The 18,823-nt window shown below is 45.0% G+C and overlaps 1 protein-coding gene across 2 annotated transcripts in view; it reads left to right on the plus strand.

Annotated features, from left to right (window-relative positions):
- Positions 1-18,823, plus strand: part of BCAS3 (BCAS3 microtubule associated cell migration factor) — a 3,998,327-nt gene that overhangs the window by 395,956 nt on the left and 3,583,548 nt on the right. For both annotated transcript variants that reach the window (XM_086954924.1, XM_086954923.1), the window contains exon 7: positions 4,176-4,248. In XM_086954924.1, coding sequence (XP_086811050.1) covers positions 4,176-4,248 — 73 coding nt within the window. The remainder of the gene's footprint in view (positions 1-4,175; positions 4,249-18,823) is intronic.

Genomic DNA, 18,823 nt, shown 5'->3' on the forward strand with positions numbered 1-18,823 from the left:
ATTTGGAACGTTACATCAAACTCTTTGTAAAATATTTACTTTTATTTATTGTGGGTTTGAAAAATTTTGAGAACCTGCTTGTAGGGGGCAGCAGCAGCTTTATTAGTCTCCAGCAGGTAATGACTGTATAGGTGGTACATTTAGAGCCTAAGCTCTGCCTACTGCCCCGCCTGCCCCGCTGCGGATTCCTTCGGCGTGTAGTATCAGACCACGGACAGGTGATCAGATCTTCCGATTAGCTCATGATCGTGGCAGTATGCATAACAAAGACGTCTCTTCGAAGTTACATCTAAGGCCAGTGAAAGGTGGTACTGTTGATGAGGTCAGATTTGTTTTTACACTGAGTGTGAGGACAAAAATGGAGAGTCTGATATGGAGGCGACTCAGCACCAGATTTTTAGAACTGATGGCGTTGAACACCGACAGGACCCGACCCACTGTACTTTCCCATATCACTTGTCAAGAAGGAACTCCAGCCGCCATTGTATGCCTCATGCCAACTCGTCAAAATTTTAACTCTAGCTTCTGCTTCTCTGCCCTTCTGGATAGATCTTCATAATACATGGATTCAACAATCCCTGTATAAATGCCTGTCTGTATTTTCTTTATATTCGGCGACTTGTGGCTCACTCAGTCCCCTATTATTAAGAAAAGACGTCAGAACTCAACTATAATAAGTTATTCGGCGTCACAGTGTAATTCTTGTCGAAATTCTGTAACCGTAAAGAGGTAGGATCTTTCAAGTTTCAAAATTACTAATAAGCGTAATGTCATCAGAATTGATTCAATATAGCTCCTCCCTTGACCCTCTCATACAGCACGATTATTGATAAAGAAAAGAGACATCAGAAGAGCAATCTGTAGACTTAAAAAAGTGTGCTATCTTCTCATTCCTGCCAGGTTGAAAAATCTATTGCAAAACGACTTCTAGAGCAGGAAGGAGCCTCATTAGTAATCCCCTCTCACACTTCACCATACCTGTCAACTCAGCTGTATTTGTAGGATTTCACCCTATTTTTACTTCTGTTCACCCAAACATTCAAAATGCCTTCATAGATTTTTCAAACCTATTTTTTGACCCTTCAAAAAATGTGTTCATTCATCATTCACCTTAATGACATCCCCCTTGTAAATGCCTGATTTCCTGCGCAGTTTTGAGTCAAGAGGTCTCTAAGTGTGCTTCACAGCCGGCTCTATTGGCCTCGGGATTCGTTCTGTCCAGATATCTTTGCATGCCCCGGTATTCCCGTCTTCTGTTACACCAAAAAAGTACAGTTGCTTTTACCTGCTGCATGTTGAGGGCCTCAACTCACTGATGAGTCCTCAGGTGACTGAACGTGCCCCTTACACCTTTAATACCCAAGGGATTTAAATTACAATAAATGGCCAAAAGCCTGAGTCCTATAGCAGACCCCATACATCCTGAGGCCTAACGCGTTTCGATGGACTTTCACCATCTCTTCAGAGGCCTCGTGAGCAGGAAAGAGTGACGTGCATGACTCGCCGCCCCTTGCTTCCGCTTTGCCGATATTGTTGCATTTTGGGCAGCGTAGTCCATTTAAGCACTATTTATCCCCTCCATTATTTGCAGGATAAATGCTGTGCGGCCTCAAATGCTGGGCATTTTTTGGTACATGTTTATACGGCTGCTCCAGGCCGTAGAGGGATCGCACCAAAATGCAACAATATCGGCAAACCGGAAGCCAATTAAGGTACTGTGTACTTAAGAAGGCAAGGGGCGGCGAGTCATGCACGTCACTTTTTCCTGCTCACGAGGCCTCTGAAGAGATGGACTTTCATCATCGAAAGGCGTCAGGCCTCAGGATGTATCACGGAATCGGAAGTTGCCTGTTTCTTCTGAATAAGGATGTTTCCTTCATTGCAGTGTTGTGCGGCCTCAAATGCTGGGCAATTTTTGGTACATGTTTATACGGCTGCTCCAGGCCGTAGAGGGATCGCACCATCCTAAGAACCTCATGGATGCGGACAGGGGGAACCCTCCCCCTGTAAATGGTACTGTGATATGTAATTTAGCAGGCAAAGTCCGATTCGGGAAGCCTAATGGAGGGCTTGAAAAACATTTATCATCCAAATAATCGTGGGCATGTTACCCACTGGATGGGATAAATAGTGCTTAAACGGACTACGCTGCCCAAAATGCAACAATATCGGCAAACCGGATGCCAATTAAGGTACTGCGTACTTAAGAAGGCAAGGGGCAGCGAGTCATGCACGTCACTTTTTCCTGCTCACGAGGCCTCTGAAGAGATGGTGAAAGTCCATCGAAACGCGTCAGGCCTCAGGATGTATCACGGAATCGGAAGTTGCCTGTTTCTTCTGAATAAGGATGTTTCCTTCCATCGCAGTGTCGTGCGGCCTCAAATGCTGGGCATGTTTTGGTATATATATATATATATATATATATATATATATGTCACATAAAGATGAGATGCTTCTATATGGTATTTTCTACCTAATATAGTCACTATAGTACTTATGAAACCTATTTATATATTCAACCTGACCTGTTCCATGTTGTACTATCGAACTTTAAAATGACAGTTTGATCTCATCTTTGCAACACTTATTACTCACCTTTGCAGAGTTATTAGAAAGACTTATTTATTATTGCCATAACGTTAATGGAATAGCACCTTTTTAGGATAATGGAATTCTGTACTCTGGATGGACCAGTTCCTCACACTTTAAAATTAAACCTGTTAGGAAGTAAACCGATACACTGGGTACTCCAGTAGTTGGAGGAATGTATTATAACATATTAGGTGAGCATTTAAATTACACGGATTTATTATTGTAATGAACACACACCGCTTACATGAGTAACATGTTCAAATATACATTTCTCAATCTCCAGTCAATAAAAATGTTAATACATACTTTCCTCTGTCTTCTTTAATCTCAGTTTTCTTTATTGAACAAAAATAATGTTCAAATTCCCTTTTTGGTCGCTTTTTTTTTGATTTTCACATCATATGAAGATGCAACAAAGATCTCCCAGTTAGCTGGCCAACTGTACAAAAACCTGTGGTTCAATCAATCAATCATTGACACTTATAAAGCGCGCTACATACCCGTAGGGTCTCAAGGCGCGGGGGGGGGAGGGGGGGGGGGGGTGCCGCTAATGCTCGAACAGCCAGGTCTTCAGCTTCTTCCTGAAGGAGAGGTGGTCTTGGGTCAGGCGCAGGTCGGGAGGGAGGGAGTTCCAGGTCTTGGCGGCCAGGTAGGAGAAGGACCTTCCTCCTGTAGTCGCTCTTCGGATGCGGGGGACGGCGGCGAGGGCGTGGTTGGCTGATCGGAGGTGGCGTTTGGGAGCGTAGAAGTTGACTCGGCTGTTGAGGTAGCTCGGGCCTTGGTCGTGTAGGGCTTTGTGTGCGTGGGTGAGGAGGCGGAAGGTGATTCTTTTGTTGACGGGGAGCCAGTGAAGGTCTCTCAGATGTCCGGAGATGTGGCTGGTTCGTGGGATGTCGAGGATGAGTCTGGCTGAGGCGTTCTGGATCCGCTGGAGTCTCTTCTGGAGCTTGGCGGTGGTCCCGGCGTAGAGGGCGTTGCCGTAGTCCAGTCGGCTGGTGACGAGGGCCTGGGTGACGGTCTTCCTGGTCTCGGTGGGGATCCACCAGAAGATCTTCCGTAGCATGCGTAGGATGTTGAAGCACGCCGAGGAGACGTTGTTGACTTGCCTGGTCATGGAGAGGGAGGAGTCCAGGATGAAGCCCAGGTTGCGTGCATGGTCTGTCGGTTTGGGTGCGGTGCCCAGGGCGGGAGGCCACCAGGAGTCGTCCCAGGCAGAGGGTGAGGAGCCCAGGATGAGGACCTCCGTCTTGTCCGAGTTCAGTTTCAGGTTGGCGAAAATCTATGTTAGATGGTTTAAATTTGTGTCCCCAGTTACTTGCATTAGTTGTGCAGTGTGTCAAATCGTAAGTACTATGGGCACTGCCATGCAGAACATCATTTATTCTTAATGGGGTTTAGCAGGCTGGAGTTTTGTCAAACTGTATTTACAGTGTTTTGTCGAATGGGTATTTCTGCAAGTAGGACTCTGCTTCTAACGAAGCTTGGTGCAGGAGTACCGATGAGTGGTGAGAGTAATATGTGTAACCCAATTTATGAATAATGTACATTTCGTTATTTGTTCAATACTTTTCTTTTACCAACAGGACCCCAGAAGTGTGATAATTTTTCAGAGAAGAGACCACTTCTTGCTGTTTGTAAAAGCATGGGATCATCTGGGTAAGGCATTTTTAATGTACTACAACGTTCTGTGTTCTGCTTTAAAGAGGCTATGTTTTATTTTATTTGGTGGTCTAAATATGTCTTGAGATGTTCTAATTATAATGGCATGAATGCAGCTTTTTTTCATTAATTTGTGTTTGTCTTGCTGCCCAAACAATGTTTCTCTTAAACTGGATTCTCCTCAGTAGTCATAAGCTCTGAATAGTCTCGCCCATGTGCCTCTGGAGCACTGTTAAAAACATATATATGTATATTTTACTTTGTACTATAATACCCTACATATATGTTTGCAGCCTACGAAATGGCCAAAATGGCTACATTTTTTTAACTTTTGTTTAAAAAAAAAGAAGCGAACTATATAAAATAAGTTTACATTTTCACCAGGTTCTGTATCATCTCTTATGCTTTCTTCTAGAATTTCCCATTACAAACCTCCTTCTGCTCCCACAAGGGTACAGAAGTACACCTTAGCCTTCTATACCACATGGGTCTAAAAATTAGACAAGCGCCAAATCTTGGAGAAAATATAGAGAAAGATCATAATCTTCTCAATCTCTAGCAAGAAGATCCAATACATGCCCTAGTAGGAGGACAACTACTTTGAGATCCTCCATCAGAGATTATATGTCTACTCTGACCAACACACATCCAGCTCAGATGTCACCTGTTGATGATCTTACCATGTTTAGTAATAAGAGTTGCAGCAAAGTTGAACATTGCAATGCCCACTGCTACTACATCAACCTCGGTCATCTGTTAAAACATTGCATCAGAAGACAACGCCAAGACATCTCTTTCCTCTACTTCCTGGTCTTCTTGAACCTCCTATACAGTTATTACTTGCATCAATAAGATTTGCATCATCTAGGCTCTTGAAGAAATACAGACCACTTGATCCTCTGTTCCTTCAGTTAGATCTGCCATCGGATTTAGTAACTCTCCCGTAGCAAGTAAGTCACACAAAATATCTTTCTTCCGTACTGCTGGATAAGGAAAGTAAGAAGATAGATTCGCTTGGAAAAAAATATCTGGTGCTTCAACTTCAACTATGAATACCGCCAGCTCTACTGCTCTCTGGTGGAGGTATGATAAATATCGTTGGGACTTTCTCCAAAGATTTACTGACAGACCTCCGAAAGCGAACAACAAGACTTTCAAGAGGTCTTTATTGAGGTCATGCAGGTCTCAATCAATCAAGTTTTATTTATAGTGCTTGGCTTGCTATCCGAGGGGCTACCACGTGCTTGCTGCAGGTATCAGTTGAAGAGGGAGGTCTTGAGTTCCTTCCTGAATTGGGTCACCGAGGGTGCGGTACGTAGGGTGTTCCAGGTTTTGGCGGCGAGATGAGAGAAGGAACATCCATGAGCGGCAGCGGCATATGCAAGGTTTCTGTGTGAGGGCGAGGTGTGCGGAGTAGTTGTTCCTAGGAGGTTGGTGGAACTGCAGGTGTTGGTCATGTAGGCGGGTCCTTGGTCATGGAGGGCTGTGTAAGCGTGGGTCAGGAGCTTAAAAAGGCATCTCTTCTGGACCGGGAGCCGGTGGAGGTACTTCAGGTGCTCGGTGATGTGGGTTCCCTGGAGCCAGTTGAGGTCCTTAAGGTGCCGGGTGATGTGTGTTATTTTCTCTCAGACAAAATAATCAGTGCAACAGCAGACACATCAGATGTAGCCGCTCATGGTTACTGCCATAGTATTTGTGCTAGAAGAACCTCTTGGCTTAGGCTAACTGGTCTTAAGCCTGAAGGTTTACATGATGGTGATGGACAGGGTGAGCAAACAAATGGCCAAACCTCCAAGTGCACTTACTCTGACAGATCGTCGGAGATGTATGTTAGCAGAGAAGACAGTGCATTCTTCACTGTCGACATTCTGAAGGTCTGCCCGACTGTAAATGAGGCGGGCATACCTTCAGTTTGGCAGAGCACCCTTTACGCCAAATTATAAATCATTAAATTATAAAAAAAAGTTATACAAATAAAGATATAGAAGGGGAGATGTAAAATAATATTTTTTGAAATAATTTTTGTTTCTGACTGGCTCAAAAAGAAAGTGGTTGGCAGAATGTTCCCTATCAAAATCCTATATTACCTTCATTCAGGCCTATGCCTTTAGGGCAGAGGTCTTCAAACTTTTGTAGGTTCAGCCACCCCCCTCTCCCCCCCCCACCCCCCCCCCCCAGCTGAATTATTTTTGATGTTGGGCCCCCCCACCACCTGACAGAAATTTCTGGAATCTGGTACACTACATAATCGACCGCGGCGTATATATCACGGGCCATATCCGGCAGACTCACAATACTAGGCTATGTGCGTCACTTCCGTGGTCCTCCTGCTGCCGCCTGCGTTTCTTTAACTTAAAATGTGCAGCTCCTGCTCCTCCTGAACTCGCGGCTCTGACCGAGGTATTTCCAACAGCACCTAACGCCAGCTGCGGCTGATTTTCACCGTTGTCAATGCAGGGCACCGTCGACCGCCTGCGGTAAAGATGGCTGATGGATGGTTTCTATGTGGTATTGGATGCCACCTGCACCAGTCAGCCAAAGTCAGGGCTAGAGAGGCTGGCTGGCTCACGAGTCAGGGTCACTGTGCAGCGCCAGGGGGAAAGTGGGGGGGGGGTAGTCGCAGTGAGAGTGGGTGCAGCAAGCTGCTGTGCTCATTGGTTGCAGCATGACTGATGGCACATCGGTGGCAGTAATATATCATGCGACTGGGAGAGACCAAGCCTACTGGGCCGCATCCGGGCTCAGCTGCTGTCCAGTGATGATCATGAATAATTATTAAGTTCCTGATAAAGCAGGTAATCTATTAACTAAACTGTAGTTATCAATTACATCTTTTTAAACACTTATCCGCTGCTGCCGTGAATAAATTGCTGTTACAGTTTTTTTTAGCTATGTGACTAGGTTAGTGTAGTACTAGTAGTAGGGCAGAAAAGTAACACGCCACAGAAGAACACTACCACAGCACGGGGGATTTTACTTTAGGATGGGCTCCCCACCTTCTGTTTTGGGAGGCCTACAGTCAGGAACCACAAGTGATGACAAGAACACCATGCTGTCAGGGCTGACCTGCAGCCATGATGTATTTTTTACCCATGTATGTATGTTTTACCCATGTATGTATGTATGTCTTTTTGTGGCAACGAGGCAGCAAATTACTTTATAAGGCCCACAGTATTTACTATCCAATCGACATACAGTGGCGTTAGGCCTTTTCCACCTGTGATCCAAGTGGCAGTGAGCAGGATGGCACACAAGTTTACCTGCGTGTGGTGACAGGAAGGAGGACTGTGCATGGGGGTAAGAAGAACTATGAATTAAATACCGCCACGATCATACAAAGCTTTTGAATTTCGGAAAATATAATCAAATAGGAATGCCAGTGGCAGCATGGTAATGGAAAACAATATGTCACATTTAAAAGCCATTCAACATTCTGAATCTCTCAGGTAGCTTGTTCGTAAATATATTTAGCCAATTATGACTTTCAAGTCAATTTATGATTCTGTCATTAAATAACAGAGTTATCCTATGGAATAAAAAGCCAAGAAACACAATGGAAATTATGATATCACAGAATTTTTTTTAAAGATCTGATAACTCACATAAACTCTGCAGCCAAGGCGGTCTAGAATTTATACAAGTGAATTAATTGAATTAATGCTCCAATATGTTTGTCATTTCTAATGTTTATATAAATTTCCCTCTCAGCTTGATTTTTCTTGCCAGAAAAGTGTTGAAATGTAACTCATAATTACACTGAAATTATAAAAGTGTCACACATAGCAATCTTAAACCTTGTCATCTATGGTACATTCATTTCAGCTGCAGTGCATGCCTGACCAGCCTAAGACAGCCGGCCAAGCCGTCATGCGCTCCTAAGTGCCCCAACCACTCCTCCCCCTGCTGGCAGTGACAACATCAGCCCACCCCACCCCGTAAAACTGCCTTAGTACGGAAAAATAAAATTATTATAACAATGTGTTATAATCATTTTTTTCCTTCCTTTTGTAGTATTTTGGCGGCATTCTTCCGCCTTAGAGGAGGAGCGGCTCCAACCTAAAAAAGTCAGATTTAAGACACTATTAAGCATTGCGCTTAGTTATGAGTGTATATGCTAAACATGTGTAGTATTGCAGCACCTAACTACGCCATAATATTTGCATCAGAAAAAGTATTTATTGATTATTGATTTCAGTAGAGAGTTTACATTCACAAGCCATTAAACTCGATGTAATTTAAGGAAAGAGTTCCGTTTAACCACAAATGTGTTAAAAACAAGAACCAAGTGCGTGTGCCACTGTTAATAACAAAATAACTATTTAGATTAATGGCTTACTGAAAGTTTCTTGCATTTTTTTCTCATATCTCATATAGTGAATAACGACACTACAGGTCTCAACCCCCAATTAGACATAAGCTCGCCAAGGGAAAGTCAGCAATCTATATTGTTGGTGATTGTTAATGATGCAGACCTAGGTAAAGATCACTATATTTTTTTCATTGGGTGGATGCTTTAAGACATGGAGTAGACGTGTTGTTATTTGTTGTATGTCTGCCAGACTCCAGATACAACTCTTAACCTATTCTCGCTTCATGACAGTGCCACAAACACATCCAAATCTTATGCTATATGCAACAATAATATGCAATTCAAATACACATACTTGCAGGCGCGGTGCGTCCATAGGGGCGTAGCCCTCCCGCCCGCAGCCGCCCGCAGGAGACACCGAGGGAGAACTGACAATGCATGCCAGTCAGCATGACGTCGGCAGGCGTCATGTTGATTGACATGATTGTCACCAGGCAGGCAGCAACACGAGTGCGCATGCGTGGGGACGGAGGGTGAATTTTTTACCTGTGCCCACGCATGCGCACTTGTGTTCGTATTTTTTTGCGCATGCCTATTCGGAGCCCTTCGGTCTCCTAATGGGCGTGCTGTGGGCGTAGAGTAACCTGTGCCCCTGCAGCGCCAGGATTGACTGCAAGGGGCTGCCAGTGCCATTCGACGACGTGAAGGTGCCAAGGGGTTGAGGAGAAGAGGAGGTGCGGACCCGGACTTGGTGTCATCATTCTGTGTTACACTGGTACTAATGATGTTGAAACCTACTCCCGACTGTGTTAACAAGTGTTAAAATTACAATATAATGCATTAATACTTTCACAAAATGACATCCATTATGGCACATAATTTGCCATTTCTTGCTACATAATTTAGTCCTCCCTTGCCGCGTATTTAAAGTCACCCTGGCAATAGTTGTTCCTGTACATAGTCACAAATTTAAAAGTATCTAGAACAATACACAAATGACTGTGACACTCTAGAATATAAGGTCTGAGCTGTACTAATGTGTATTCGGAATTGGAGGACTCAGGTTCGAATTCCAGCTAGATAGATCAGGGAGTAATGTACCTACAGCAGTGATCTTTCTGTAACCTGCAGGTCACATAACTGATGAATGAATGATGTATGGATGCAGGATGGGTGGGTGGGTGGGTGGGTGGATGGATGGATGGGTGGATGAATGAATGATGTATGGATGGATGCAAGGTGGTTCGGGCTCGCTCGCTGCGGTGCAATATGCAAATAAGTTTACTCCCCACCACTTTCAAATGTCACCAGCCACCCCTGCACACTTGATGGCAGGAGACATGATTATGTCTGAACTTAGTGTAAATAAGGGGGTGACGCCCCAGGGCCTACACTTCTTGGACAGGGATTGGAGTTATTATATTTTTGACTATTCCTGCATGTGGATGCCACCCCTAGGCGCATAGATACGTTTATTTAGAAGAAAATACAGGCATCATCAATGGTTTTCTTATATGTTGATACAATTGTTAATAAAATATCACAATTGAAATCAATAGAAGGCTCAGTAAATACAATCAAAGCCTTCTTCTTGTCGTTTATTATTTTAATACTTCTTAATTTCAGGAGGTGAGTTTTTCCCAACAACAGCCTACTTGATTTTCACCCCCTGTAGGTCACAGGCCTGGGGTTTCCTCAGATCTAAGAGATGCGGGGATGAGTATTGTATCAGATGCGTTTAAATCAGTGTCAGTCAACTCTCCTAGATCTTGGTATTCTGAAACTGCATGTTTCAGGCAAGGAGTCTCTTCTGCTTTGATAACCCCCGCACAGGGCCCGCTCCGGACACAGACATGTTACCAAAATCACAGCCAACACGAGTTGTAATTTGTAACTGGTGACCACAGGTCCGAACGTGGTGCCAGAGAGCAGAGACCAGCGAGAGCGAGAGCAGCGTTCAGAGGAGCAGCGTGGTAGCGGCGTCCGCGGCGTCCACGGGAGAGACAAGGAAGCCGCGGGGAGCACGAGCCCGAGCTCGAACAAGGGATTGGAAAAAATCACAGCTAACCAAGGCGAAGTCCCCGCCGCAACTATCCCGCTTATACCCGCTGCCCTCAGCCCGTGAGGCTCTCGAGTGACAGACGGCTCCCGGAGAAGAGACACCTGTCTGCCGGCAGCCGCAGCTTTCATGCGTTCTGCTGTGCTTTTTTGTGCGGCTGAGCTTTGGGGCCGCGGTCCGGGTCTGGCACAGAAGACAAGCAGAGGAATCTGAGAAGCAGTAAAGCGGAGGAGGAGCAGAGGAACCTGAAACTAGAGCCGGGCCCAGGGAGGGGAACCATCGCAGGACCGAAACAGGCAGTACAGGTTGGTGCGACCCCCCCCGCCACCACCCCGCAGCAGCCCCCGGCATTCTGGCTCTTTTGGCTCTGGTGCTAATACTCCTCTAACATCATGCAGCACTCAGAACACAGAGCACAGCACTGCTCACTCCTGCCCTTTCCTGCCTGCGCTTGCACCCGCCCGCCCGTCCACAAAAAGAAACTTCAAGAATCCGCAGAAGCAGGGATAAGAGAGCAAAGTGCGGCGGCTGAGGTGAAGGTGAAGGGGTGGGTTGAAACTCTAGAAGAGCGGGATTTAGACTCCAGCCGAGACCCCATTACCACGGTCACGGCCACGACCACGCGACAGGGCGTCTGTGAGGCCGAAAAGGAGCAGGGGGCAGGTTCCTCAAATATCTACATCCCATCCTCACCATGATATCAGGGAGACTTAGAACTGTCCCCATAGCAAAAGCAAGCATAAGAAAACAACCACTTAGCAGGAAAATGAGTGAAGATCTCACTCATTCATCCAATGAGGATACAACAGAGGATATTCCAGAGGCGCCAGACACCACTGACAGCGTCTTCACCACCAAAACGCCACTGAAGACCGCAGGCCTTCGAAATGCCAAGATCACAGAATTTTTAATCTCAGCCACATCATCCGCTCCACCAGCGTTGCAGGAACAGAATTTAAAGACCGTTATCAGCATTAAAAGAATGTCTGTCGGTGACTTCACTAACTAAAGCCCTGCAGCTCCAGAGTAATACTCAGAGCAACAACCCTCAAGAGATTAGACACCATCCCTGGGAAAATCTCCGAAAACATAAAAAAAAAATGACGAATCAACACATGGTGAATGCCCAAATAAATAGAAGGGAGGAAGTTTGCGAGATCAACTCTGGCATTGCGCCAAGTGACAAGCGCACTGAGGGCACAATGGAAACACCTAATGTACCAATTGTACCAGAGTCGCAGCGCTCCTTAAATCAAGGTCCATACTTTGGCCTGGCGGACTATGATCACGAGGCTGACACTCGATTAGCTCTGAGAATGGATAATAAGGACCTTCTGGATAAGGTCTTTACAGAAAATGATAACAAGGATAAACCCGTTAATGAAAGGAAGATAACCAACAGCCAAACACAGCCAAAGGGTAGCTTGCCAGACACAGTGGCACAAAAAAAGTACAACACCACTCCAAAATTCACCGCATGTCCAGACTCGCAGGAAATATTCAACTCCTCCAGCGCATCAGAAAAACATCAAATCGCCCGTCTGGGCTATTCCCTCTCCACTTTAACATTTCTTCACCAAGCATAACAACCTTGCCAACTTCGCCAAAGTCCCTTGAGCAAAGGAACAGAATGGCTAACCAAACACTCATCCCATAAACGGTTCCTGGTGAAGATCCAAGACATCTATGAGACTCACGAGATCCACGAGCTCCAGGTTCAGCAAGGTACAAATTAAGGGACAAAGCTCAGAGTAGTCCTCGAGAACAGAGATACCCAGCAGAAAATAGTTTACCAGTTAACGCACCATTGTGGTCACTGTTCATAAACATCATGGAAACCATCTCTTCAGCACTACTCCGACACTCTGAAAAGTTGGAGTCACAGATAGACATTCTGCAAATCTTAGCTTCACATGTAATGGGCATAGATAAAAAGATCCTCGAGCTAAACTCTTTCATCGAACGGGTACAGAAAGACCTGCACACAACGTACCATGAATGTCAGTGCTTCGAAACAATGAATCAGCTCAAAGTGTTACCGGCCATTCTAACTGACATTATGGCAGAGGTACAAAATAAACCAAATGATGCCCATAATTCCTCTGAAATTCCCGGTATAGGAATCCCTCCCGAAAACTCGTCAAGCTCACCCAGTTGCGCCACATCATATAGTGAGGACACATGGGCGGACCAAACGGCTGGCAGTCCAATACATCATCCCTCGATCGCCCAGACAGAAATCACCGATGTCACAACATACCACCGCAAAGGCATTCTGTATCCAGCCAACTCAGGGAAAGAAGCTTCCCAAACAAACTGGAATCAATCCAACAGTGGCATGGACGAGCCGGAAAACTTGGGGAGCAAAGATCCGGGGATAACATCCAACGGGCCAGAAAAACAAATCATCCCACTGACAAAGCGTGACTGCAAGAGACTGAGGAAAGCTAGACACAACAAGCACCAGGGGAAAAAAGATCCTATAAGAATCATTAATTCAAACACAACCATAGGAACAACATCGCAAGGTCCGAATCGTAAAGTTCGCCAAAGGCGGACCAGGTAGAACAAGTGGATCGCGGGCATATATCCGCAACTAGGTTCCCGCCCCTGGAAGTTACACCAATCGTCAACATAAAGAACCAAAGTGTCCCAAATTTAATACAAGCCCAAACAACCAGGCAACCGGCGGTCGGCCCTCCTGCGCAGAAGCCACACGTAGAACAGAAAAACATCTCACATTACTTTCCGAAAATGGTGACAGCTCCAAAAGAAACTCCCCCCCCAATGGAGAAACAACAGAGATCCATCTCACAAGCCCCGGTGGACCCAAGACCACAGCTGGCGGTTTTTGATATTGAGCATGTAAATCAGTCGAATGTCCTAAACCAGGGCAGTTCGGCCAGACTATCAAAAGCAAACACTCAAATCTGGCTCGCAAATCACGAAGAGATGCAAGATGCAGCCTATCCAGCGGGATCTACAACGCACAAAATAATACCGCACTACAATTCAAGGGGGCAGCATGACATTCTCAACCGGAGTGCCATATTAAAACTCTCCAATCTGTTTGAGACGTTAAAACATGTGAACTCAAACCACATAGAAAGTATTGAATTTAAAATAATTCCTAACACAAACGGGAGAGAAATGACAGTGGCAACGTGGAAGGACCCCGAAATAGCCATAGAAGTTTGGCGACACAGAGAAGAGTTTGCCAAGTTGGGTATCGAAATCAGACCTGTGCCACCAGAAAGATACCCAGGCCCATTATCCATGTTGGCGGAAGAAAGATCTAAATCAGTAGGCGGAATTCTACGGGGGGGCATTGGTGGCATAGACACCGTTAAGGGTGACAAATTCTCCCTTCCAGGTGGGGTCCCTCAGGGATCGGCACTATCACCCACCCTGTTCAATTTATATGTCACCCCATTAGCTGCCTTAATTCAATCCCATGGTCTACAATTAGTGTCCTACGCTGACGATACTTAAATAGTAGTCTGTGTCCCAGTCCATCCAAGCCACTGCTGAGCGCTTTAAGAACTGTCTTCTCAGTGTAAAAAACTGGATGAGCCTTAACTTTCTGAATCTAAATGCAGACAAGACCGAGATAATCGAGTTCGGTCAGAAACCATCGATCTGGAACAACCTCTGGTGGCCCCCGGAGGCGGGCTCTTGTCCTAGCCCAGCAGAAAAGGTCAGGAATCTTGGCTTTCTGGTTGATAAAGAACTTTCTTGTAAGGCCCAGATTAACCAGGTAACCTCTACCTGCTTCCATATCATCAAGGTCCTTAGGAAAGTTCTACCTTATATCCCCCCTACATTGCAAAAAACTGTCATGGGCGCCCTGGTAATGTCCCGAGTGGACTATTGCAACTCTCTCTACTTGGGTACAGGAGAAAAACAACTGAACAAGCTGCAGGCAATCCAAAACGCCGCAGCCAGGGTTCTGCTGAATCTACCCTATCGTCAACCAACATCTAAAGTCATCAGGGAACTTCACTGGCTTCCAGTCAGGTGTAGAATACAGTTTAAGGCCCTCTGTCTGGCCCACAGATCTGTGCACGGTATGGGATCAGACGATCTTGCCAAACTTCTTCCTCGATATGTGCCATCACGTGCGCTGAGATCAGCCGGTCTTGATCTAATCTGCCAACCTAAAATAAGAAGACAACGCTGGGGTGGCAGATCTTTTTCTTACCAGGCTTCCAGACTATGGAACTCTCTGCCCCCTGCACTGCGCTCACAAAAATCTAAACTATGTTTCAGAAAGGCACTGAAAACCTGGCTCTTTTCCTCGTATTAAGATTGGCTCACACTGCTCTCTCTAGTCACTCAGCGCCAAGACGCCGCGGCATTCGAGCGCTTTATAAGTACTTCAGTCAGTCAGTCAGTCAAGGGGGATGGGCCAATTTACGAATCATCCATCAAGGCCAGTCAGGGGGATTCAAAGAATGTCGGAAAATTCTACCCCCAACGCAAAATACACCGGATGCAAGGATGGTGAAAGCATGAAAAACGACTCTGAAAGCCTGCTCGTGGAATATCAATGGTCTGGGGGGTAAAACCAATGATGTAGAATTAATGTCATTCCTAAAACAATTCAACATCATTCTGCTCCAAGAAACCTGGTCAACGACTTCCCAGCATATAGATGGCTTCAAGGAAATCCAACTACACGCCAACAAAAGAGGCCTTTTGGGAAGGGCAGCCGGAGGTCTATCCATCTACCTGAACACTGACATCCCTTAGACCTACGTTACCATCGACACAGGACAACAATGGATCCAGTGTATCAAAATAGAGTTGATGAAAGACTCCGGCAAAGGACCGCAGAGGGCTCAAGACTCTTTGTCAATGATATTCTGTAATATTTATTTACATCCAGACTCCAAGAATAAAGCGGAGAAAATCCTGACCTTAAAAGCCCTCATTAAATCAATGCAATCCATCTACCCGCAGGCGGGGCTAGTCGTGTCGGGTGACCTGAATATGTTCTTGCTTCAAAAGGATCATGCCCAAACCATGAATCAAAATAAATAAAAAGGCCAACCCATCCCGAGAATTATAACAAATCATCGGAAAAAGGATAAGATCGGTCAACAGTGTGCTCTAATGTTTGCTGAGGTCAGAAAGATCGCTTTGAACGGCCGTTTTTCACAAGATCAACCAGCATCCTCAACTAGAATAGCCAAACTGGTCCAATCAGTGCTCGACTATACCATCGTGGATCTAGAGGTCCTACAAACCATTGTCACTTATAAAATAATCCACAAATTGGAGAGTGATCATAGTCTGCAAGTTTTCGAATTCAGTGTCCAACACAAAAGGGCCCCAGCATGCAAAGCCCTGACCGAATCTCCAAGCCGCTATAACCTTAAGAGACTAGTATGGAACGGAAACAACACCAAAGAGATAGTGACGTACGTGAAAAGTGTCCACATAGAAGCGACCGGAGAAGATGTATCCACTCACCAGGAAAATTTGAAAAGACTGACTATAAGACTAACTGAGAGATTTGGTTATCAAATCTTCAGTCACAAAAGGAAATCAAGCAAAGCACCTCAAGCGTCTCTGGGCTCCTTAGTAAGCAAGAAAAGGATCCTAAATCAAGAAATTAGAAAGCTACAAGCAATAGCCAAGACAAAGGGAAGAAGACCCTGCCAGACAAATCTACAAACTAAGGCAAAAATATAAAAAAGACGTTTGGTTGGAAAAATCAAAACACCAAACAGATATCTGGCAATCACTATTAGCTTCTAGCAAATCAAATAACAACAGGAAATTCTGGGCAGAAATCAACAAAGTTGTAAACGGAGAGGCCCAGGTTTTCAACGCAAACATACTTGAGAAAGATTGGATCCAGCACTTAGGGCAATCACAAAGCAACAACACTCCAGCACGAAGGCCAGACCAGCAGACCCTTCATCAAAATAAAAACCAAGAAGTAGATCCACAATTCGATGAAAATTGGATAACGCCATCCCAAGTAGTTATGGTACTAAAAAACTTGAGGTCCAAAGGTGCTCCAGGCCCAAACAGTCTACCGAATGGACTGTTTAAACAAGATGAAGCCTTCTGGGCAGAATATCTTACACCACTGTACAACAATGCATTCCAGACTGGGAGCATTCCCTAGTCATGGAGAGGCAGCATTTTACATCCAATCTTTCAAGGCAGGCACAAGGTCCGATCCAGCCAATTACCGCCTCATTGCGCTTATAGACGTCGAGGCCAAAATCTATGCCTCGAACCTCCTGGGGGCTGGGTCAGTGCAAATAAGATTCTGCCGATTACGCAGACGGGCTTTAGGCCGGAAACCAATACATCATGCAACCTGCTGGCGTTAAACCTCTTGGTGGATAAAGCAAGGGAAAAGTCAACCAAGCTGTACACGTGCTTCGTAGATCTCAAAGCGGCGTTCAACACAGTTCTGAGGGAGGCACTATGGCAAAAGATGGCCAATTGGAGAATACCATCAAAGCTGTTGCGGGCCATCATAAACCTATATTCATCTACCTGGGTTAGAATCAAACTAGGCAATGGCGATAGAACAGCAGAAAAAATCCCCACTTACGTAGGCCTTAAGCAGGGCTGTGTATTGGCACCAACTCTTTTTAACACCTTCACCGCGGACCTGGACAAGTGCATCTCGGAGATACAAAGTGATCCACCGAAGCTTGCCCACCACAAAATTAGGAGCATAGAGTACGCAGATGAGAACGTACTTTGCTGTCAGACCCCGTTGGGCCTACAACGTTCCATTACGAAGCTCCATGAGTACATTGGTGCACAAGGTTTACAAATCAACTACAAAAAAACAAAGATTGTCTGTTTCGCCTCACGGCAAGGGAGGAAATCTTTTAAATGGCACATCGCAGGCAACACAATAGAGCAGACCCTCTCCTATAAATACCTGTGAGTAGTAGTCAATGCCGGGTGGACTCTGAAAGATCATCAATCATATAAAAAAGCTCAGGCAAACAAACTACGGTTCGCCCTAAATTTATTAAAAACGAAACTGAAATGCCCATCCAATTCACACCTGTTGAAGGTAATCGCAGCGAAGTTTTTACCATCCTTAACATACGGGTCGTATTTGTATAGGGGAAAAGACGCTAATTTCTTGAATACACAACAATAAGAGCTATTTAAATACATCTTTCAGATCCCGAGGTTCGTATCCCAATCGCAGGTTTGCTTGGAATTTGGTCTATTAAATCAGCACCAAGTTAGACAAGCGGCCGCATTAAAAACAGGTTGGCAATTAAAGGCAGCACAAGAGCACACGCTCATGGGTCTCTGTTGAATTGAGATGAACAACCAGACAAAGACGAAAAACGCCTGGAAAACAGTATTGGAGGATGCACTGTCAAACCTCAAAATGGAAAAGGCATGGAACACCAACCAAACTTTTGCGGCTTTCAAAAAAACAGCCAATGGGGCTGCAAAGCAAAGATCATGGATAATAGATAAAGCTGCATTAGCGAAGAGAAAACACGGTTTGATGGTGCTGGCCACGTATGAGAAAATTGAGCCGCAACCTTACTTAGTCAACCATATAACCCCAGCCACCCAAAAAATACTACTAAGATTACGGCTGGGATCCTTCATTTTAAAAGACCAGACACCAGCATGGAAACAAACTTGGCCGACTTCTGCCTGTAGACTATGTGACCAAATGGAAGAATCACTGATTCATATATTGTGCATTTGTCCGTCTTTGACGAGCTTGAGACGCAATTACCTACTCCACATATTTCATCTTTTTCAAATCCGATCATGCCGCCCAGCCGTCATGTTAGCACTGAACAGCTATCAACTGCAGATAGCTTGCAGGGCCGCCAGATTTTGTCAAAAGGCATCGCAGTTAATCCTGAACACTGAGAAAAAGGAGAGATAAAGGCACAAAACCGAAGTGTGAAGTGCAACGAATAGAGACATTGTAATCTCATTCATAATAATATTACTTACACAGACATCACAGAAACTTTTCTTTTTAACTATCTGTCAGTTTGTACATTTTATCCTTAAACCATGTGTTTTTATGCAACAAAATTGTAAAGGTTTTAATTAACTACAAACAGTAAAAATGTACTTACTTACTTACTTGTAGTTTGTTGTGGTCGTTGTTGGCCGGAGTTTATTACCATTATATACCAACTCATTTTGTCCCCTGGGCATCACTTTTTGGCCAATAAATC

Source organism: Lissotriton vulgaris, chromosome 2_1 (genome assembly GCF_964263255.1).
Source record: "Lissotriton vulgaris chromosome 2_1, aLisVul1.2, whole genome shotgun sequence".
NCBI lineage: Eukaryota > Metazoa > Chordata > Amphibia > Caudata > Salamandridae > Lissotriton > Lissotriton vulgaris.